The sequence below is a fragment of the Microtus pennsylvanicus genome, chromosome 1 (assembly GCF_037038515.1).
Source record: "Microtus pennsylvanicus isolate mMicPen1 chromosome 1, mMicPen1.hap1, whole genome shotgun sequence".
Taxonomy (NCBI): Eukaryota; Metazoa; Chordata; class Mammalia; order Rodentia; family Cricetidae; genus Microtus; species Microtus pennsylvanicus.
The window spans coordinates 76329002-76350902 of record NC_134579.1 but is presented as its reverse complement, the minus strand read 5'-3'; the positions used below and the strand labels follow the sequence as shown (position 1 = coordinate 76350902).

General features: G+C 49.2%; 2 protein-coding genes across 2 annotated transcripts in view; one reads left to right on the top strand and one right to left on the bottom strand.

The window, feature by feature from the left end:
* Positions 1–436: 436 nt before the first annotated feature.
* On the bottom strand, positions 437–21675 carry Comt (catechol-O-methyltransferase). Its single transcript, XM_075969690.1, has 5 exons — positions 21547–21675; positions 5053–5317; positions 4506–4699; positions 4162–4293; positions 437–1293 (listed from the first exon to the last, which is right to left on the bottom strand). The coding sequence occupies exons 2-5, from the start codon at positions 5315–5317 to the stop codon at positions 1102–1104; spliced, it is 783 nt and encodes a 260-aa protein (XP_075825805.1). The 5' UTR covers positions 21547–21675; the 3' UTR covers positions 437–1101.
* The window catches only part of Txnrd2 (thioredoxin reductase 2), a 52488-nt gene continuing 52216 nt past the window's right edge, over positions 21630–21901 (top strand). The window contains exon 1 of the mRNA XM_075969622.1: positions 21630–21744. Within this exon, the coding sequence (XP_075825737.1) occupies positions 21642–21744 (103 nt within the window). The 5' untranslated portion in view covers positions 21630–21641. The remainder of the gene's footprint in view (positions 21745–21901) is intronic.

The following is a 21901-nucleotide window of genomic DNA, read 5'->3' as shown; positions in this document are numbered from 1 at the left end:
GCAACACTGCTTACTTCTATCTACCTTGGCTCCCTTTGGCACCCCCAGCCCAGGAGGGGCCTGCTGACTGTCTGATCTGGGCACAGGTGGGATCAGCCGAGGTGGGGTTGATCTTTGTGTCCAATCCTGTAAACAGGCCCCTTCTGAGGTCTTGAGGAACCTCTTGGAAGAGAAGGTGGGGCTAGGGCAACTGTAGCTTGGGTTCCTCAGCAGCTGGGTGCCTGGCAGACATGTCCTGTGGTCCGAGCCCACCTCCTCTTCTGTAAGCCTGGAAGCAGGACTGGAGAGACTGGGTGCCACACGTGGGTTGAGAGCAGCAGGGACAGCATGGCCCCACAGCTTCCTGTCCCGGTGCCTGCTAGTCAAAGATGGGGCAAAGGCTGTGTGCCATGTGCATCAGGTAAGGGAGCAGTATGGTAGTTGAGAAGAATAACTGTCCAAATATTTAGAGCTTTAATTTCTTTTAAGATAAAAGATCACAGCATAACTAAAAAACAGGTCATAACTTGTTTTTTCTTTTGCCTTGGCTGTCTTAGAACTCACTGCTGTGTAGACCAGGCTGGCCTTGAACTCAGAGATCTGCCTGCCTTGCCTCCTGGGTGCTGGGATTAAAGACATGCACCAGTACACCTGGAAAGTTCATGACTCATTCTTAAGATGAACTGTGGTATGGGTTGCTGGTGACAGTGCTGCCATTTGGTGACAGCCAGACAGCATCTGGATATTTCCAATTTCCTGACTTCTTGCTTGGCCTAATCGGTGATGGCAGTGCCTAGCATCTGGGCCTATGAGAATCTCAGAGGTGACCCCAGCAGGATTACACCTGCTTTGACTTTTTTTATCCCATAGTTTCAGGCATTTAGGATTAAACTCGAGGCCTCTTACATGCTGGGCAGGCACTGTGAGCCTCCATTCAGCCTTTTCTCCATAGGTGCTTTCCAGATTTCCTGTAGTGGTTTTAGGCAGCGAGCTCATACCTTTCGAGTGTCCTCGACAGTAGTTGAGGACAGGCTCCAGAAGCATAGAGGGGTCAGCATGAGTGAGTGTCATCTAGCAAAGGAAGCTGGAGGGGATCTCAGGGCAGGCTGAGTGGTCAATGCTTCATGGGCTGCTTGGACCCTGGTAGATTGCCTTCTCCAGGCCGTCTACCACTTTCATGTACTCCAGGTATGAGCTGTAGTGTGTGCATTCGAATTTGTTGCTCCCCCTCACATATTCCAGGAATTCAGGGGCTCCTGGGACAATGACATTGTCAGCTAGAAGCACCGTCCCCTTGCGCAACAGGCCATGTTCCTGCAGGGGACAGAGAGACAGGGTCATGAATGCTTGGCAAACCCATTGCAATCCAGAGGCAGCTGCTGCCCCATGGAGTCACTGCCAGCTACTAGCCATTCTTCCCTGTGTCCATCCCCAGCCCTAGAGGGGCGTGTGGGCAATACCAGTTTGTAGGCTGGCTGAGAGGAGAGATGGTGGGACCAAACACTCTGTGCCAAAAATACGAGGTCTTCCCAACAACCCTAACCTTGAAGATCTGTTCTGGACTTTCCACCTGGGCCAGGGAAGACACTAGGTGCCTGGAGGAACCTCACACGGAGGGTGCTTGTCTATCCACTCTGGCAAGCATGTCCGCTGACAGCGTATAAATACCTGGAAGTACCTGACAAGGAAGTGTACCTTGTGTGTGTTGGGGGTGGGGGTGAAGAACAGGAAATGGAACACCTGGATGTCTTATTTGAAGGCTGCCCAGAAGCTAAGGGGTTTGTTTTTAACATACTCATGAAACAAAAGTTAAATCAGTCCTGTCTGGCCCACATCTGTAACCTTAGCATTCAGGAGGCTGAGGCAAGAGGATTCAAAGTTCCAGTTCAAACACATACAGACAACGCAACCAAAAATGGAAAGTAAAATCCAGTAAATAGTCAGGGCTGAAGTGTAGCTCAGTGGGAAGAGCACTGCCCAGCAGGCGTAACCCAAGGTTCTCCCAGCACCACACACACAAAAGAAAAGTCTCTCCACCATCCTAATGCAAGTCGTCCAGGGCTCCGGCTGGTCCCAGTGCTTGTGGGGGTGGCCGAGAGAGAGCTGAGGGACCCGCAGGCCAGTCAGTAAATTCAGGGATGGTCTTTGTGCGCTACAATGTGAGTGAGTTTTACTATGAATCAACACATTCTTGCTTAGAAAGCAGAAAACAGAATGTCAAGTCAGCACTGGCTGGAAAAACCTCAGTGAAGTGCTGCTCTGGAGGAAGGCATCTACCCAGTCCAGAAAGGGGCCCTGCAGTTCAAGACCCGGAAGAAACAAGCTGAGTGGGGAGTTTCCAGGCTCAGCCAGGGGCTGAAACATCGAGAGTCACATGTTGACTAAAGACGTCAAGACAAAAACTTCCTGATTTCATAATGATAGCAAGGAAGACAGGCACTTCTGGAGGTGCTGGGGACCCACTGCCTTTCAGGAAACATGCCCTGTCTGTATTCGAGTACCATGGGCCTCCTGAGAGACACCTCGGGCCACCTGGGGAATTCCTGTGTGTGAAGTGCGGGCTCCTCTGCTGAGGAGACTGGAGCGCAGAAGACTAAAGATGTTTGAGACAAGGGTTCCACCACGTAACCTAGGCTGGCTGCAAACATGATCCTCCTGCCTTCAGGAAGAGATTATATGTGCACCACTAAGCATGGTGGTGAGGTAGTGTTACTTTATGACCACCATTCTTAGCCGGGCGGTGGTGGCGCACACCTTTAATCCCAGCACTGGGGGGGGAAGGGCAGAGGCAGGCGGATCTCTGTGAGTTCGAGACCAGCCTGGTCTACAAGAGCTAGTTCCAGGACAGGCTCCAAAACCACAGAGAAACCCTGTCTTGAAAAAAACCAAAAAAAAAAAAAAAAATACATTCTTAAAGGTTTGTCCTCTGGGCACAGTTCTCCACAAGCATACATTAAAGACGGAAAAGCGCAGCCACTCCCAGAGCATGCCTCTCTTCTGGAGCTAAGAACCATTGGTTTCTTAGTTACTGAACAGCAGTATTTGCTGCCTTTCTAAAAGCAGGCCCTGTATTATCACACGCAGAAAGCTGCAGGGATCCACTCCCTGCACTGAGGCCTGGCTCTCCTGTCAGATGGAGCCTGACGGCTCAGCTGCCTGTTGTTTGTAACCTCATGTTTGCAGTGTCTGTCAGGGGTAGGCCCCTGTCCAAACCAGCTTCCCATGGTTGGTCTGGCCTGTTGATCTTTCTATCCTGACTGCCTGCCCTCTTGTTAGAAACAGATTCTCTGCTACAATTTCCTGGTCCTGCTATATCCCTGTCTCATACCATAGTGCTCAGCACTTGCAAAACAGTTTTAAGGACCTCTGAAATAGCTTCCTATTCCCCCTTCCATGCCTCCATAAGGGCAACAAAAGTCCTTTTAGATGCCAGGACTCATCATCCCTTGCCCACAGCTCATGCCAGACTTTCCCTCTGTGCCCTTGCAGTCCCTGGAACTGAACTATGCCCAAGCCTCAGTGGCCCTGTCCTGCCCGACCCCTCACATTCTAGACCCCACTGTACATGACAAGGTACACAGCTCTTGAGACAGCTGTGGATGGGCAACACCACATGGACAACCCCCCATTGGCTGTGGAAGGCTGTGAAGAAACTCAAAGTCACAGAGCCTCGAGCTCTAGTCACTCAGGAGTGGGGATGGCTCCCCGAGTCATCGCTGGGGGGTCTCTGCTAGGTGAAGCTGGCTAAGCAGCAGTGCGGAGGAGTAGAAGGGCTAGGGAGAGTGGAGTTGTATGGCAGAGGCTTCAGGAAGATCTAGGGCATGCTTGCCATCTCTGGCCAGCCCCAGTTGACTCCCAGTCAGACCCATGTGGTGGCCAATTCTGCTCCCTTGGGTACTCAGCCCTGTGTCCTTCAGGCCCAGGTGTTCTAGTCTCTGGTACCCATCTCACTCCCTAGCAGAACCCTGCTTGCAGGGCAGGGAATTCCTGGCCTGGCACTCTTTTCTTTCCACCTCTATCTGCCACAAGGCCACTGCAGTGTACTGACAGTCTGTGAAGACTGTCCCTGGACCCATCTATGTCCTAGGGAGGCCACCCTCAGCAGGCCTCTTCAGAGAGGCCAAGAACTAGTTAGCCCACAGCACAGAGGTCATCCTGCCAAGCAGGGGCAGCTCAGCTCACCTCCAGGAGATGTGTGTCTGGCAGGTAGCGATCCTTCCAGTGGTCAAGAAAGACCATGTCAAATGTGTCCACATCATACTTCGTCTTCAGCTGTGGGATGAGGTTCTGGGATGCCCCAAGGAGGATGGTGACCTGGAAGAGTGCTCAGTCAGTGCTGTGCCTGCAGGGATATGTAGGAGCCTGCCTGGTGTAGTCTCTCCTGGGGCAGTCCTGGGAGTTGCTGGCTCTGGGGTTCCTTCCTTTGACATGGCAGGTGCTTCGTGATTGAACCGAGCACCTCACCCTCTCCCACTGCCTGCTCAGCCCTCCCAGCCACAGCTGCCATACCGGTTATAGGGTCATACTTTGTCCTGCAGGCCTGCAAAATTCAGCATTTGCTGGGTGATGGCGGCATGGTCAGGGTTCATCTCCATGGTGAGAAGCCTGCCTCCAGGTGGCAGCAGGCGGGCTATCCGCATGGCTGAGTAGCCACAGTAAGCTCCTAGTTCCAACACCAGCGAGGGCTTGTACTCCTGAACCACTGCATCCATGATTTGGCCTAGAGGGTGGAGAGAAAGATATGAATACAGGCAGAAGAAGGGGAACCCACCCTCCAGTTAAGGGGCTCACCCATCTCCAGATCATTAACACCCCCACTCTTCTCATACTCCTCACCTTCTGCTGAGCCCAGAGGGCCCCACTATACATACCCTTGGAGAGTCCTCCAGCTTTTGCACACACAGGGGCCCCGATTGCCCACCTATCTGGTTCCTTCAAGTGTAGGTGTTATGGTCTCTAAGGGGGTTAGGCAGGAGCATGGTCCTCTCCCTTTAACAGGCTCCCCTGCAGGACCACCACTCCCAGTCCTGGGTTCCCATTTCTAGGCCATTGCCCACAGGCTGGACCACATACCTTTGTCTTTACCCACATGCATGCCCCACTCCTTCTGTGAGCTGTAGGTGTCAATGGCCTCCAGTGCACTCTGGGGGTCTCCAGGCTTGGCATGCTGCTGCACGAAGTGCAGGATGCGCTGCTCCTTTGTGTCGCCCATGAGCAGGTTAAGGACTGGCTGCTGCACGTACTCAAACCAGAAGATAGCTATCAAGCCCCAGCCCAGGTGTCGCAGGTACAGAAGAGCCACCAACAGGAGAGCCAACGAGATGGCAACCAACAGCATCTGCAGGGCAGGAGCAGGACAGACAGGTTTTATGTGGCCTGTGCCCTTCCTGCCTCACCCATCCGATACTGAACTCAGTACACCATTGGTCCCTGTGATAAAGGAGGGCCAATGTTCAGAGCATACGCCCACATGACTCACTGGATCAGAGCCAGGAGAGACTTGCACCCTGCATGTGCCTCCTAGAGTCCTGTGTGGAGGCCAGTGAGCATGGTTCCCAAGCCTGGGTGCTTTCTTGATGAAGGAGGTGTCACCTCACACTGAACTGGCGTTCTGACTGTTTCAGGCTGAAAGATGAAGTGTGGGTGCAGGCTAGGCCACATGACCTGTCTGTCCCTACATGCAGCAGGATGTGAAGATTTCTTAGGAGGGGATCTTCTAGTACCAAGACAGGAAAATAGCCCTCGTCAAGCAGAGACTGTTAATGGGGCTGGGGACCCAAATAAATGATCTCATATTCCAGCTTACTTTACAGCCCCATAGATTACTAAGTGACATCCCTATAATTCACCAGTCTACTTGAGATCCATGCATTCTATTTTTCCCTACAAAATTTTCTTTCTTTGCCTCAGAAGCAGGAAAGCTGTGGCCCCTTGTTCTTTATTTCATTTTGGTTGTAGGTGAAACTTTGTATGTGTGAGGCAAGCATTCATACTACCATTTTCCTGAGCCAGGCTATATATCCCAGGCTGGTCTTGAACTCATAATCCTCCTGAGGACTGCGGGTATGTACCACCATGTCTAGTGTTTTGGCCATTTCTCTGGGCCACATCTTGTAGAAATCTCCAGGGCTGTACAAAATTAATACAATATGTGTGCTCTTCTCTTGCCATTCAGCCTTGTATTGGCTGATTCGCTTGGCTTAAGACAACCAAGGAACTGAGATACCGGAATCGACTGAAGTAGGGAACAGCTCCAGATCCTCTAAGAGCACATCCAGGGGCGGCGTGAGCTCCACAGTACAGCGTTTGTCTGACATGTAAGGCCCTGAGTTCTGTCCCCCGCACAGCTGAGTGTGTGAATGCACCCACACACACTCACCTTCTAGCAAGAGCTGGGGAGAGGAGCCCAGGATCTAACTGACAAAACTCAGTGGATTCCCGCAGCTGACACTGAGCAGAGTTCACTAAGTTCACAGCACAAGCTTGTGATTCATACCAGAGACCCTCAACAGAAAGATACAAGAAAGAGGAACCAGAGAAACTTCCACTCAACACTCTGGCCATTTACAGTTCCTTCCAGAGCAGGCACTGGTGACTACATAGATCTCAGCTGGGAAGGCTTGTGGAAGAGTATTAGGAGGTAGGCCCAAGTCCTAGGTGTAATTCTGCTTCAGGACAGGCTCAGGAGAGAGCAAAGAGCTGAGGCTTCGTAGCCCACACATACTCACGTAGTTTATTTCCACAAGCTCTGCATGCACACTGGGCCTGAACCCTCACACCCACCCACAGGCTTCCATCAGTCAGGTGATCTCACATCCAAGCTCTTGCCCTCACAATCTACTGTAGGATGGGCCTGGCCTCCACCTTTTGTGAACTGGGCAGACAGAAGTTGCATGGGATGCTGAGGAACTCAATTTGGTCTCTGGTCTATTTTTGACAGAAAATGACCTAGAACTGATCAAGGTCCAGCTGTTCCAGCGCCTTTCCAGACTCAGAGTACGGACATCACTTAGAAGGCTCCCAAGCCAGGGACCCTGTTGTCATATGTACCTGCACCTTGGGGGAAGCAGGAGAAAGCTACTTTGCTCCCACCATCACACACTGACAGCTACTTTGAGAGCACACATGTAAATCTGCAGGATTATCCAGGGGACCATTACCAGAAATGGTCAAGAGTGGGTGCAGCAATGTGGGAACAGGTACCAGAGCCTGCCTGAAGGCTGAATGCTGGGATCATGGGCATGTACATGACATAGGCTTCATTTCACTTCTTCTTGTGGCTTAGATTTCCTAACACGTGTTTGGGTGTCTTAGTTTATGCTGTCCTTTAATCATTACTAGAAGTAGCATTTGGGTGCTAAGACAATGAGCTATTTTGTTCTACCATCTATCTATCTGTATCTTCAATCATCCACCCTCCCCATCCATCCATCTAAAATTTAGTTAGGGAGGTAGCACAGTAATACAGCCCCCAAAAGTCTTGTCCCTTTACTTGTGGGGTCCCCAGAGTGCAGGGCTCTGCTGCTCCTCAACAGCCCTCTGTGCTGTGCGCAGCTGTGGGGAGTCACTGTAGCCATGCCGGCCTGGCCCTGGGAAAGGGGACAGGTTTGTATTTACCTGAGCACTGAAAGGCAACAGTCAAACTCCAGCAGTCAATTACTTTCTAGGGTTTTGCAGAAACCAACCAATCTGCGAGTGAGGAAGCCATTTGTGGAAGTGCACACCTGAAATCCCAATATCAGAGGCGGGTGGGCTACACTGCAGCCAGCACAGACTGTGCCTTCAACAGAACTGGGGTAGCTCCAGGGCTGCCTGCACAGCTCCATCGAGAAACCAGACAGCTCCTTTCATCTGGAGTGTGTGGACCTACTGTGAGGTCTGAGCTCTACTGTGCAGACTCCTGGAAGAACTGTTCAGGAGTTCTGGGCAGAGACCAGTCATGAGTGGCCTCAGCAGACTGCATATTTAGTTGATCTTTGTTGACCACGAGAGTGTAAGTGAGGGAACATGTAAGGAGCTAAGACAGAATAGAAGACTTGTTGCTGATAAGACTGTCCACACAAATGCTGCTGATTCTCAGCACTACCCAGATCAGATTAGCAGTTTACTGATTTAATAACTTTTACCAGATATCCCAAGGGCATTTTATTTTTGGTAGAGAAATCCATGCTATTTATTGACTCTCTAGGGATCATGAATAGCCAAAATAATCTTGAAAAAGAAATACAAAGGTGAAGGGCTTAACTTTCTTATTTAAAACTAACTACAAGCCGGACGATGGTGGCGCACGCCTTTAATCCCAGCACTCGGGAGGCAGAGGCAGGCGGATCTCTGTGAGTTCGAGACCAGCCTGGTCTACAGAGCTAGTTCCAGGACAGGCTCCAAAGCCACAGAGAAACCCTGTCTCGAAAAACCAAAAAAAAAACAAAAAAAAAAAACAAAAAAAAAAACTAACTACAAGCTGGGTGATGGTGGTGCATGCTTTTAATCCCAGCACTCGGAAAGCAGAGGCAGGCAGATCTCTCAGAGTCTGAGGCCAGCCTGGCCTACAAAACAAGTTCCAGGACATCCAAGGCTATGCAAAGAGGGGATAAAAATGTAACTACAAAACTATAGTAATTAAAACAGTTGGGTACTATGAAAATTTGTAATCCCAGCATTCAGGAGTTATGAGTTTGAGGCCAGCCTGGGCTGTATTAGACTCTGTCTCAATCAATCAGATCAATGTAAATAAAAATCAAAACTTCAAAAAGTAAGAGGAATTAGGGCTGGGATGTAGCTCTGTGGTGTCTAACATACCATGTTTTAAAAATTGGGCAGTGATGCTGGGCGGTGGTGGTGCATGCTGGGCAGTGGTGGCGCACGCCTTTAATCCCAGCACTGGGGGGGGAGGGCAGAGGCAGGCGGATCTCTGTGAGTTCGAGACCAGCCTGGTCTACAAGAGCTAGTTCCAGGACAGGCTCCAAAACCACAGAGAAACCCTGTCTCAAAAAACCAAAAAAAAAAAAAAAAAAAAATTGGGCAATGGGGTGCAGTTCAGTTGGCAGAGTGCTTGCCTGACATTCAGAACCCCTGGGTTCCTGGGAAACATAAACTGCTGTCTCAAAAGGAGTAGGGGTGGTAGACAATGACGACACAAAGTCTCGTAGTGAGGCATCTTCGCATCAGTTATAGCTACTGAGGAAATGCGTAGCAAAGCTATTTGACCAGCTGAAACGGCTTTTCTCTTGGGTGGGACACCGGGGATTGTGCACAAGGCTTTACTGAGCTACACTGCCAGCCAGTTACTTTGAGACAAGTTGTCATTAAATTGCCCGAGCTGACCTTGGATGTACTCTGTAGCCCTGGCAAGCCTTGAATTTATAATCTTCCTGCCTCAAACTCCCTTGTATCTGGAATTACAGGTCTGCGTTTTTCCTTCCTATTTTAAAGTAAGATAATAAAGATGGTTAAAATATGAAAGAATTGGAACCCTTGCACTCTGCTGAGATGAACACAGGTGGAAACAATTTGATGATTCCTCAAGAGGCTATCCAAAGAATCAGCACGTGACAATGCTGTGTAGCCAGAGCTGAGAGCAGGGCCTCAGACACTTGTCTACTCTTGTTCCCAGCGTGACTCATAGAAGCCCATTAGTGGAAGCAACCCCAAGGTTCTCTAAGCTGAAGAACTTCACAGTACAGTGTGTGCTGCTGGGGTGAAGGGGGGGCCCAACTCATGCTGCAGCACGGATGGGCCCTGCCAGCAAAACCGTCCAGACACAGAATAGCAAATACCACAGAAGTCTACTCACAAGCGGGAAGCAGATTAGCCACTGAGACTGGGGGAGGGGGGAAGAGAGGGATGGGGAAGGAGGACTGTTCAATGGATACAGAGTTACAGTGCGGAATGATGAGAAAGTTCTGGGAAAAGTTACACAATATCATGAATGCCCTTCGTGTCCAACAAATGGCCAAGTTTGATATTTTAATCCAAAAGTTATTTACAAAAATGCCAGGGGGTGAGCCAGAAAGGGATATTAATCTTTTACTATGAAGCCAGCAGAAAGGCTGTTTATCTACACCTTGAGCTGGGTGTAGATCAGTCAGTGTGTGTGAGTGGATATGTCCCCAGCATGTCTGAAACACACAAAAGTTCCTGGATGTGAGAAGTTTGATCTAGATTCTACACTGTTGAAACCTGGGGCGCACATGCACATGGACAGATCTGGGTTAGAATCTTCAGTGTCATAATTTTGACTTTGGGTTAGTTCAAGGAGAAGAAAGCTGAGCCAGTTATTCTTTAGTATGAGCTTTATTGAGAGAAAGACTCCAGGTGGGAGGTTGTGGAGCACACCTTTAATCCTAGCAGTTGAGAGGAGGAGGCAGGAGGATCTCTGTGAGTTCAAGGCCAGCCTGGTCTACAGAGTGAGTTCCAGGACAGCCAGGGTTACACAGAGAAACCCTGTGTTGAAAAACTAAAATAAAAAAAGAGAGCCTCAAGATGGGGCTGGGGGCAAAGTGGGAGTATTATGAGAACAGTGGAGTGATGGCTTGAAGAGGAAGGAGAACGTCACAGCCAGCACTGGGTGGAGGGAAGACAACCTTCAAATAATCCCCTGAACAAAGGATGACTTTTACAGCGTCTCAGGGGGTAAAGGGTAGTCAGTCTACCTTAGCCTCAGTGACTCCTGGCTCCACTGAACCAGGAACTAGATGGAACCATAAACTTACCTTATAGCTGTGAGGGAAAGGGCTGCAAGGTCCCAGTGGGCTTCTGAACTACTCTGGCCAAGAGAGAGAGGAAAAAAGGCAGGAAAGGAGAGGAGGAGAAGGCAGGGGAGGACTGAGCTGGGTGGTGCGCACCTGTAGTTCCAACACACAGGAGGCTAAGGAAGGTCAGGAGTAAGTTTGACGTCTAAGTACTGCATTCCAGGCCGTCCAGGACAGCAGTGACAACCGTCTCAAAAGCCCTGGGGCCATATGAGATTTGTTTTGTTTTTCAAAACAGGTGGAGGCCAGCCCCCCCTCCCCGCCCCAACTGTATCTGGGTGCCTCTAGCTACCATCTTTTTTTTTTTGATTTTTCGAGACAGGGTTTCTCTGTAGTTTTTGGTGCCTGTCCTGGAACTAGCTCTTGTAGACCAGGCTGGCCTTGAACTCACAGAGACCTGCCTGCCTCTGCCTCCCGAGTGCTGGGATTAAAGGCGTGCGCCACCACTGCCCGGCTCTAGCTACCATTTTAAAGAGGAACAGCAGCAATAGAGCTGGAACACTACCTGAACCTTCTCTGTGTGGAGGCCTCTGGCCAGGCTGCTGCTGCATTCCTCTGCATCCAGACACAGGCTTTCCCAAGGGTCCCTGCATTCCACAGGCTGCACTGTGCTCTCATTCCCCAGCTCTGGAAAGCATTGAAATTAGATATGCTTCCTCCAAGACAGAGCAGCAGGGAGGCTAAGAGGGAGCCTGGTGGGTAGGTCATGGAGGCAAGAATCCCAAGCCTGGTCTTAGGACAGGTCCGTGGGGCCTGGCACATCTCTCACTGCTGAGCAGCTCTCTCCTCTGTAAACTGGGGTCAAAGTCCCATGTATCCTGTGTGACTGAGGGCAAGCCAGGACAGGAGGTTACATAACACCTAATACCTGCCCAGGAAGCACAGAGCACCCCATCCAAGATGCGGGTAGCCTAGCCTAATGAGGCAGGCCCCAGAACAGTAATCAGCCTAGAGAGGACTGAGCAGACAATGGCTCCTGCAGCTAGCACAGTGGCCAGGCTCCACACCCCAGATGGTAACTCCTCCCTTCAGTGCTGTGGGCAGAACCTCAAGAGCAGCAAGGCAAGCCTTCTACCAGTTACGCCCCTGGCATTGACCATCAGTTATAAAGAGAGAACCAGACATATGGCTCATGTCATTAACTCAACAGGTGGAAGACCAAGGCAGGAAGCTTACCAATTTAAAGCTAACTTGAGCGATATAGTGAGTCCCATGCCAGCTTTGGCTACAGAATGAGCTCCTATATGTGCATCCCAGGAGTTAGGCCAGCCTACTAAATCAACACACCAGTGTCTTAACAAAGATTTTATCCCTACAGACTCTAGTCGGTTCCTTTGAGTTTTTCTGGCCCAGACCTCCATCTTGCTCAAACAGACTAGAAAGAAACCTGAATCTAGTCCCTAGATGGCTCCAAGTGACACCCTTAGGCCCCTTCAGTGCCTGCCGGAGAAAACCCAAAGCTGCCACATAAATATTCTGTGTGCTACAGCAAACACCCAAGATAAAACTTGTGTCTCCCAACCTTGGCAACTAAACTGTGAGGGCCTGGCTGGACTTTCCATCTGCCCCGCGCCCCCTTCACTGTGCTGGGTAGTGCTATGTAAGTTCTACCACTGAACGACACCCCACCTAGGAGCAGAAATTTCATAAGCTCAAGTACAAATCCAAATGGGTTCCTATGAACTAATTCTTCCTGCTTTCAGCATATTTCAATTTCCCAACTCTGCTCAAGCCAGAGAGCTCCACCTTCCTGTTTTTTCCTCTATGCAGGCTTCATGTAGACCAGGCTGGCCTCCAATGAGCTACCTTAAACTCACTTTTTTGCCTATGCTTCTCAAGGTCTGGGATTACAGGTGTGTGCCCCCATGTCCTGCATAGGCTGTGCTGCTCCCATGGGGCCAGGGCTCAGACTGGCTGGCTAGTCTTACCATCTTGGGGAGCTACATCCCACTTCCAGTTGGCCTGCTCCATAGACCTGAGATATCCTTGGTCCAAGGCTTCAGACAAACAGCCATTGCCATGACGACGACCCTCATTGGAAGCCAGGAGGCTCTTGCTCTTCCTTCCTCTCTGGATGAAGGTTTCCAGCTCATGGTTCCAGGTGGCAACTTAACCTTTGGTTTTGAGGTTGGAAGCTTATCTTCCTGCCTCCTTGTAAGTTCTTTCTGTTGTCGCCCTTCTAATTCCCCCATGGGGACTTCTTTTTTTTTAATATTTATTATGTATACAATATTCTGTCTGTGTGTATGCCTGCAGGCCAGAAGAGGGCAACAGACCCCATTACAGATGGTTATGAGCCACCATGTGGTTGCTGGGAATTGAACTCAGGACCTCTGGAAGAGCAGGCAATGCTCTTAACCTCTGAGCCATCTCTCCAGCCCCTCCATGGGGACTTCTCAGCAGGCTAGGACACGCCAATCTCAATTCTGTGCTAAAATGCCACTATGCAACCACTACCCAGCCAGCTTTTTCCTTAGCTGTGCCTATCAAGGATCACCTGAAGCACCAATAGTCTGGGGAAAGCTAAGCTCTCATGCCTTTCCCCACAGCTGTCTCCTCTATGATGCCTCCCCTACCATCCCCCAACTCCAATTTCCTTCACTTGTAGGGAGGACACTAGGATGGAGCCTAGAGCCATCCACACCCTGGCAGCCAGACACTGGGCACTGAGCCACGTCCCAGCCTTTGTCTTTTCCTTCTACTGCTCAGACCTTCCCTCAGGCAGCCTGGCATCATCTTATAGGTTCCCTTTCAAATCCAAACTCCACTAAGCATGCTACCAGCCAGGGCCTCACTACTCCAGCTGTTCAGCTCTGGGTGGTCTCTCAAACTTGACCGCTTACCCTAGCAGGTGTTCTAAGGATTCAAGGATTCGCCAAAGCTGCCGCCTGAAGTTGAAGTAGGAAAAACAAATTTGAGGACTGAGATGCAGCTCACATGTAACCCATACATATAGCCTGTTTGGGACCCTGGACTCTGCCCCCAGCACCAAAACAGACAAGTATACATGTGCTACATGTATACCTGGGGTATACACTGTATGTGTGCAAGCCAGAGTTTCCTATATTGCTCTCAATCCCTCTTTTAAAAGCAGGGTCTCTTGCTGAATGTGGAGCTTGCAAACAGCCGAGCCAGCTGGCCAGTGAGCTCTGGAGACCAGCCTCTCCCCACTCCATCACTGGAGATGCTGGCGCATACCATTTGGCCCATTTTTGTTGTTGTTTGTTTTGTTTTTTATTTGAGACAGGGTCCCTCTATGCAGTTCTGGCTGTCCTGGAACTCTCTGGTAGACTAGGCTGGCCTCAAACTCAGAGATCCACCTGCCTCTGCCTTCCGAGTTCTGGGGTTAAAGGCGTGTGCCATCATGTCTGATCATTTTGCCCATGTTTACATGGGCTCTGCACTCAGGTCCTCACATTGTGTGATAAGCACAATATCCACCAAGCCATCTTCCTTGGCTTTCTTCCCTTCTTGAGACAGGCTCTCCTGTAGCCATTGCTCTCCTGGAACTTTCTAGTAGCTGATCGTGACTTCTGATCTTCCTGTCTCCACCTCCTCAAGTGCTGGTGTAGGACACCTCCCCCTCCCCCTCCCCTTTCTCTCTCCATGCTGGGTCCAAATGCACAGCTCTCTCTGCTGGGCAGAGCAAACACTTTGGACTAAATGTTTTTAGATGTGTGGAACAATGAAAAGGTTTGTGAATGATGTCCAGAGGACATAAGCCATGCACACACATTTCACATGTTCAGAGGACACCGTTTGGGAGTCGGCTCAAAGTCATTAGGCTTGGAAGCAAGCACGTTAGCCACTGAGCCCTACACTGGGTTTACATCTTAACATAAATATGGAAATTTTAAATTATGCTTGGGCCAAAATATAGGAAGACCGTTTAAATTTATTCTCCATAACTCCCTGTATTTAATATATTCTAAAGACCCTCAAAAAGCAGGAAAGGGGGTTTTCAAGTGTCTTCCAAGAAGTATGTCATCTCATCTCAACCAGATGGATTTTGGCAAAATTATAAAGTTTGCGTCTACTTAATAAATTAATAAACATATTCTCCTACATTAAATATTGTATCAGGGCTGGGTATAATGCTACAGACCTTTAATCCCAGAACTTGGGAGGCAAAAGCAGGCAGATCAAGGTCATCCTGGTCTCCATAGCAAGTCTCAGGACACCCTGCCTCAAAAAAACAAAACAAAAACAAAAACAAAAAAAGCCCAGATGGTTCAGTAAAATGCTTGCTGTGCATACACGAGGAGCCGAGTTTAATTCCATAAAGCCAGGCATGGTGGCGTATGCCTGCAGTCCTGTCTGGGCAGGCAGACACAGAAGAATCTCTGACTCACTGGCAGTCAGCCTAGCCTAGTGGGAGACCCAGTCTCAAACATCAAGACAGATGGTTCCTGAGGAACACCTAAAGCTGGCCTCTAGCCACATGCATACACATACATGTACACACACATGCACACATGCAGATTACAATAAAAATACCTCTAGAGATTATGAGATGATGAATCTATGTATTGTGCTAATCTGCTACAGGTCCTGGTATGAGATAAACTTGTAACTTTACTTCCTAGTTTGTTTGTAAGATCCACATCAATAATGTCTAAATAATCTGAGTTCAGGACAGTCTAGTTTAGAGCATGTGTGTAGCATGCACAATGTCCTGGGTTCTAATCCCAGCAACACACACACACATTTACAAATTTATATATCATCAATATGCCACATATAATCTGTTGAGAGCCAGGCCAGTCCTAGGCTTTTTTAGTGATGGAAGGAGAAACAGAACCTAGTTTGAGCTGCTATGTGCTTGGATCTCTGATACTCTGTGTTTCCCTTGGGCAACATTGCTTGATTAGGGTCCTGCTGTATGATTGCTTTCCACTAACTCTGCCCCATTTTTTCCCCCTGCAAATAGATATATTTGCAAATACAAATACAAGATGCTGGACTTTTTAAAAAACTTGCTAAGTATAAGACATAGCTTATGAAAATGTCCTGAGCCCACCTGTTCTATCTTCTTTATCTTTGACTCCCTGGTCCTTCCTTCTCAGGGCCCTGTTACTGAAGAACCTGCTGGTCCAGGTCAAAAATCAATATATGACAATAAAACCATAGGAACAAGGGCTGGAGAGCAGCTCAGTGGTGGTGCCGTTAACCCCAGCACTTGGGAGAAGTAGGCTGATCTTTGTGAGTTCAAGGCCAGTCTGATCTTCAATAGTGCCCAAACAACCCCAAAAATAAGAAATTAAAAATGAATAAAGAATTAAGGACATGAAACTGAGTAAAAAGAAAAGACGACTTAAGTTTGACCGCTGTTTGCGCACTGCTGCTCGCTAGGGCTCTATTTTTTATTTGCTGGTTATAAAAAGCAGCTGGTTTCTCTTTAGCTAATCCATGACTCACAGCTATTCAGTAAATTTTACTTTGTTAAACTATATTCAAACAGTTATCTCTTCCTCACTCTCTGATCCCTCCAAATATCAAAACTTACCAAGTATTTCCTTTCATGGTTAAAAGCTACTTGCATAGCTGCAATTAAGATCTATATTCTCCCACAGCAGGACACAAGTAGAAACTTCAGGCAGCCTTTGTTGACAGGAGTGTCCCATTGGAGAATGATTACCCAGAATCAGGGAGCATCAGAGGACTTTATGGAGAGACTGTCTCAAAACAAAACAGTTTCATGTTGTGCCTTAAAACAAACAAGCACGCTTCAAACCAAGAGGCCGGTGGCGCACACCTTTGATCCCAGCTCTTTGGAGAGAGGTTTGTCTCTGAGTTCAAGGTCAGTTTGGTCCACAGAGGGAGTTCCAGGATAGCCAGTGCTACACAGAGAAACAGTTTTGAAAAACCAAAATTACAAGTAAATATATATAAAAAGAAAATCATTCTGATTTTGCTAGAATTGCCCAGCTTATTCATACCAGGGCAATAAGAATAGTAATTGGCCTCAGAGATCCATAAGGAATTTTAAACTTTTAAAAAGCCTCTGAAGGCTCAGAAGGATCCCAGAATCTGCTGTCAGACCTCGATGTGATGCCCATAAATTTGGGTGTACCTTGTTCTTACTGAGGTCATCAAAGTATCGGGAGGTTTCTGGGCCTGCCTTGAACTAAGAGATTTGACTGCCTCTGCTTCTTGAGTACTAGAATTAAAAAGTATTCCCAGCTACAATTCCTTTTTATTCATGTGCTTGTGTGTGTAGCCAGAGAGAAGAGGGTTTTGATTCCTGGAGCTGGAGTTACAAGTGGTCATGAGTCACCTGATGTGAGAAAACAAACTCAGGTCCTCTAAAAGAGCAGCATTTGCTCTTAATCCCTTATCCATCCCCCCCCCCAACCTAGATGTTTTGTTTTGTTTTTTGAGAGCCCTGGCTGTCCTAGAGGAACTTGCTCTGTAGACCAGGCTGGCCTTGAACTCAGAGATCTGCCTGCCTCAGCCTCCCAAATCCTGGGATTAAAGGCGTGCACCACACTGGCTGGTTTAGAATTCTTTTTTAAACAAGAATAATCTTGGGCTGTGGTGTAGTTCGGTGTTACAGAGGGTTAACATACACCAAAGCCCCGGGAACAATCTCAGTACTGTGCAATAAGTCAAAATGTTGCTTTATCTTGGATCAGAAAGGGAGGTGATTTTGTGTTTCAACAAAGAAGCATAACACACCCGTGCAGTTTATCAGATTCTTCCCTATCTTTTTTCCTTCCTCTCCTATTAAGACAGGGTCTCGGAACTGGAGAGATGGCTCAGCGGTTAAGAGCATTGCCTACTCTTCCAAAGGTCCTGAGTTCAATTCCCAGCAACCACATGGTGGCTCACAACCATCTGTAATGAGATCTGGTGCCCTCTTCTGGCCTTCAGGCATACACGCAGAAAGAATATTGTATACATAATTTAAAAAAAAAAAAAAAGACAGGGTCTTGGTGCCCCAGGTTGGGCTTGGCTGTGCTGCATAGCCAAGACTGGCTGTGAATTCCTGAGCCTTCCGCCTCTACCCTCAAATGCTGTAAAGTTCAAGCACATTCCACATGACTAGATTTCAGATTCTGATCTTGTTCACTGTCTTTGGGATTTATGATTTACCTGTGAAGTGGGCTTCATTCTGTTTTCTTATATGCTTTGTTGATTTGGGAGGGGAGGTGTTCATGCAGCCCAGACTAGCTTCAAATCTGCTATGGAGCTGAGGGTGACACTGAATTTCCATCCCCCTGCTTTACTTTTGGGGGCTGGATTTACAGACATATCCCATCGTGCCTAGTTTTATGAAGTGCTAGGGGCTGAACCCAGGGCCTCTTGCATGCCAGGCAAGTGCTCTACCATCTGAGGCACACTCCCTACCCTTCATTCTTCTCTTCTCAAGTCAGGAAAACTTAAGGGGAAAAGGAAAAAGAAGCTCCTTATCCTGGGATCTAGTTCGTGTTTTCTTCTTGGCTGTAAGTCAAGAAACTTCAATATAACTTTTAAAGTCAAAATTGCCTACAGAAATAATAGTGTTTTCCTAAAGACATCGTGAATGGTGTTAAAACAACCAGGCCAGGAAGACCACTCAGTTTCAATCCCTAGAACCACTTAACGCCAAACATGGCAATACATTCTGTAATCACTGTTAATATCTGTCTTGTCCCTTTAAAAGACAAGCCCTACCCAGCCACCCCCACCCCTGTCCTCCTAGACAGGCAGGTCTTCCTTCCTTCCTGTTCTTCTTTTCCCTGTCTCTTTCTTTCTCTCTCTGAGGCAGTTCTGCTTCTCCCCGTTTCTCTCTCACTCTCTGCCTCTCTTTCTGCTCTTCTCCCCTTCTCCCCGTTCCCTTCCATAACCTATTAAATAAATATCCAACCTCACTCAGCATGGTGTGCCTATCTGTCTGTCTCTTACCCACTGTGGCTGTGGCTCCTCATGGGACTGACTACCCTGTCTAGGTCTCTCTCTGCTGCCACGTGGCTCCCTGCCTGGGAGTGGCTGCCTTCAGGCCTGCCATGGTCTCGGGACCCACTGCCTGCTGAAGCCACTCAGGGACCTGCAGTGTTTTACTTAAACCATACAGTCATGATGCTGTGAGATGAGGGAGAGACCCTCAGAAGCTGGTGGGCCAGTTAGGATGGCATAAGTAGCAGCAAACAAGAGAAAAGACACTGCCCCAACCAAAGCAGGTGGGAAAAGACATCGTGGTTGTCCTCTACCCTACATGTTCACCATAGCATGTGCTTGCCACCCCCCCCCCCCAGCCAGGTGTGGTGGCTCACAAATGTCATCCAACAGAGGAAAAGCCAATGCAGGAATCCTGGTGCAAGTTTTAGGCCAGCTTAAAAAAAGAGAAGCCAGCAATAAAAACAACTTCGAGCCAGAATGTTTGCAATTTCAAGTTTCACTGTGTGAGCACCCTCTCAATTAATTAAAAACATATTCAAGTGATGTGACAGACTCTGTTGACCTCCCATGGGAGGCCTGGCCCTCTCTAAGGAGTGGATAGGGAATGGGGTGGGGGAAGGTGGGTGGAGTGGGGGAAGAGAGGGAACTGGGATTGGTATGTAAAATAAGATAGTTTTAAAAATAAAATAAAAACAAGGAAATAGGAATAAAAATGTATTTCACAAGACCACTTACAGCTTCATGTGCAAAAAGAAAATTGTGCCCTCTTTTTTCAACGACAAGTAAGCCAAGCTGGCCTAGAAATCACTAAGTAGCACAAACAGGAATCAAATTCATCATGGCCCTCCTGTTTCTGCCTCCTGAGTGCCGGGATCACAGGTGTGTGGCCCCACACTCTGCCTTAAAACTGGGAATAAATACATCCACATATGACATCTGGCTTTAATATCTGGCTACAACTCTCCAAACTGTTCTCAATTTTTCTCCTTCCCAATTTCTTCTCATTTGGTGCAAAAGTCTGACAGTGTGGGTCCTTGGTGGGACCCATGTTTAACACAGCTACCCTGTCCCACCAGGACCTACAAGTTTGAAGCCTGACAACACCCTTCTAGAAACTTTAGAGTCGACAATACACGAAATACTCTGTAGATAAGCCTCTGCCTGGAGCCACCGGTACATGGGCCATGTGGGAAGTTCTCAACTAGGTCCATACACTGCTCCGGGAAATGGTCACGCCTGAAGCCTGTGGTCAATAACTTCACCTCATACACTCAGAGGGTACCTGGGAAACCCTTCCGACTGCTCAACTATCCTTTCAAAGATACCTGGCACCTGGCATCTAAAAACGTGTTCAATGCATGTCCACTGTGCTAATTTGTAGCAAACACCAACCTTTATCTGTCTTTTCAAGAACAGCCCTCACAAAACCCTTGCTCCTGCCAGTTAGCAAATGTCTTTGTCCTAGTACAATTAGTCCTCGTGAGGCAAAAGGTCCTGGAAAGGAAAATGGACTTTTTGTTTGTTTGTTTTTTGAGACAGGGTTTTTCTGTGAAACAGTCCTACAGTCCTGATTGTTCTGGAACTTACGCTGTAGACCAGGTTGGCCTTGATGTCTCTGCCTCCAGAGCGCAGGGATTAAAGGCATGCACCGCCCGACTAGAAAATGGACTTCTGTTCAGTAGGAAGGATGTCTCTCTTCCCTGGCAAAGGGTCCTCCCCTTGAACAAGGCGTAGCCATATTTGGCCAAACTCCTTTAAAAGACTTATACATTAACCATCTCTGAGAGCTCAAGGCTGCAGCCCCAGCGCAAATTTAGACCCCAAAGTGTCTGCGTGAGAAAATTCAAGACGGTTGACCTAATTTCCCACAGCTAAAGCCAGAGCCCCTAGCCTCAGCTTCTCCAGGAGAATGGGAATTAAGTCCCACAAACCCAGCAGCAAAACCATGAAGGGCTTGCATGGAGCACCCTTCCCTTCCCTTCCTTGATTTTTGTAAGGGCTCCCTTTGTTGAATTCTGCACCCCTTGTTCCCTTTGGGGAACCACATCCACTTGGGGCCACCTCTGCCCAAATAAGGATGACTCAGCTGGTAGTAGTTCCCGTTAGCAGTTCCTAGGCAAAAATCTGCTCCTCCACGAATGTCCCTGTGACAAGGCCCTACCCCAGCACAAGTTCCTAAAAGAGGCTACAATTAACTCGTGACAGCTCCCACTGTACTTCTATGGCTTGGAGGGTCAACAAGGACCCCAAATTCCCTGGCTGGAAGACTTTCTCTTTGTCTCACATTGCCCCGAAGCCTGCCCTAGTGCTCCTCAGCTTTAAGAGGTTCCCTGGCTGGAAGACTTTCTCTTTGTCTCACATTGCCCCGAAGCCTGCCCTAGTGTTCCTCAGCTTTAAGAGGAGCCCATTCTCTTGCAAAGAGAGACCCAGAGGCATCCTAAGGCCTCTCAAAGGACACCTGTGGAGTTTGCTCAACAGCTTCCAACTACACTGACCACCCCCACCCCCACCCGGGCCCGGTACCTCAAACCCTAAGGTTCTGTTCCCGATCCAAGAACAAAGTGAGCCCGGCTCATGATGGGCCAGGCCGTGGATGTGCCATATCCTATCCAAGTGAAGCCCAACTCCAGGGATAGGCCCACCCGGCATATCTCCCACGCCAGCACTGATCTTCAAGCTCCCCACGAGAAGTGTGGAGACCCGCCTCGCTTCAGCGACCTCCAGCCAGGATAAGACCCTTTCCCAAGAGGGCCCCCATTGCCGGCCCCGGTGCACGTTCCCCTGGGCTAGACCCAGGACCCAGGTCTCAGAACCCAGTACCCAGAACTCTCCCCCAAGGTCAGCGCCCTTCGGCCAGTCTCAGTTCGGCGGGTGCAGAATCCGATCCCCGGGTCTGAGCTCCGCGAGGTGCAGGCGCCCCGGCCGCAGTACTCACCTCGCCAAGGCCGCGCCGCGCACGAGTCTGGCCGGGAGGTGCGAACGGCTCAGGCAGCGCCAAGGGCAGCCCCGGCCGCCTGAGGTCCCCAGACCATGGCGGCGATGGTGGTGGCCCTCCGCGGGCCTGTCGGGCGCTTCCGGTCGCGGACACGGGCCTGGACACGCGGGACACGGGGCGCGGCGAATGCTGCGGGAGGTAGGGTGGGGTCGTGGGCGGTGCACGCGGAGTGGGTGTCTATGCGAGTGTCCACATGGGGTCGCGGTGGCGGGGCTCTGCTGCAATGTGTCCGCGTGGGCGTGCCCACTCAGGACCGGGTATCAGAAGACCAGTGTACTGGGCAGGAGGGGACCTG

Bases quoted from the DNA above. Each gene is read 5' to 3' on its own strand.
- Comt (XM_075969690.1), bottom strand. From the start codon at position 5,317: ATGCTGTTGGTTGCCATCTCGTTGGCTCTCCTGTTGGTGGCTCTTCTG. The intron at 4,700-5,052 runs GTATGTGGTCCA...TCCACCCTCTAG, and splicing joins GCATGTGGGTAAAGACAAAG to GCCAAATCATGGATGCAGTG. The intron at 1,294-4,161 runs GTGAGCTGAGCT...TGTCCCCTGCAG, and splicing joins CAGACACACATCTCCTGGAG to GAACATGGCCTGTTGCGCAA.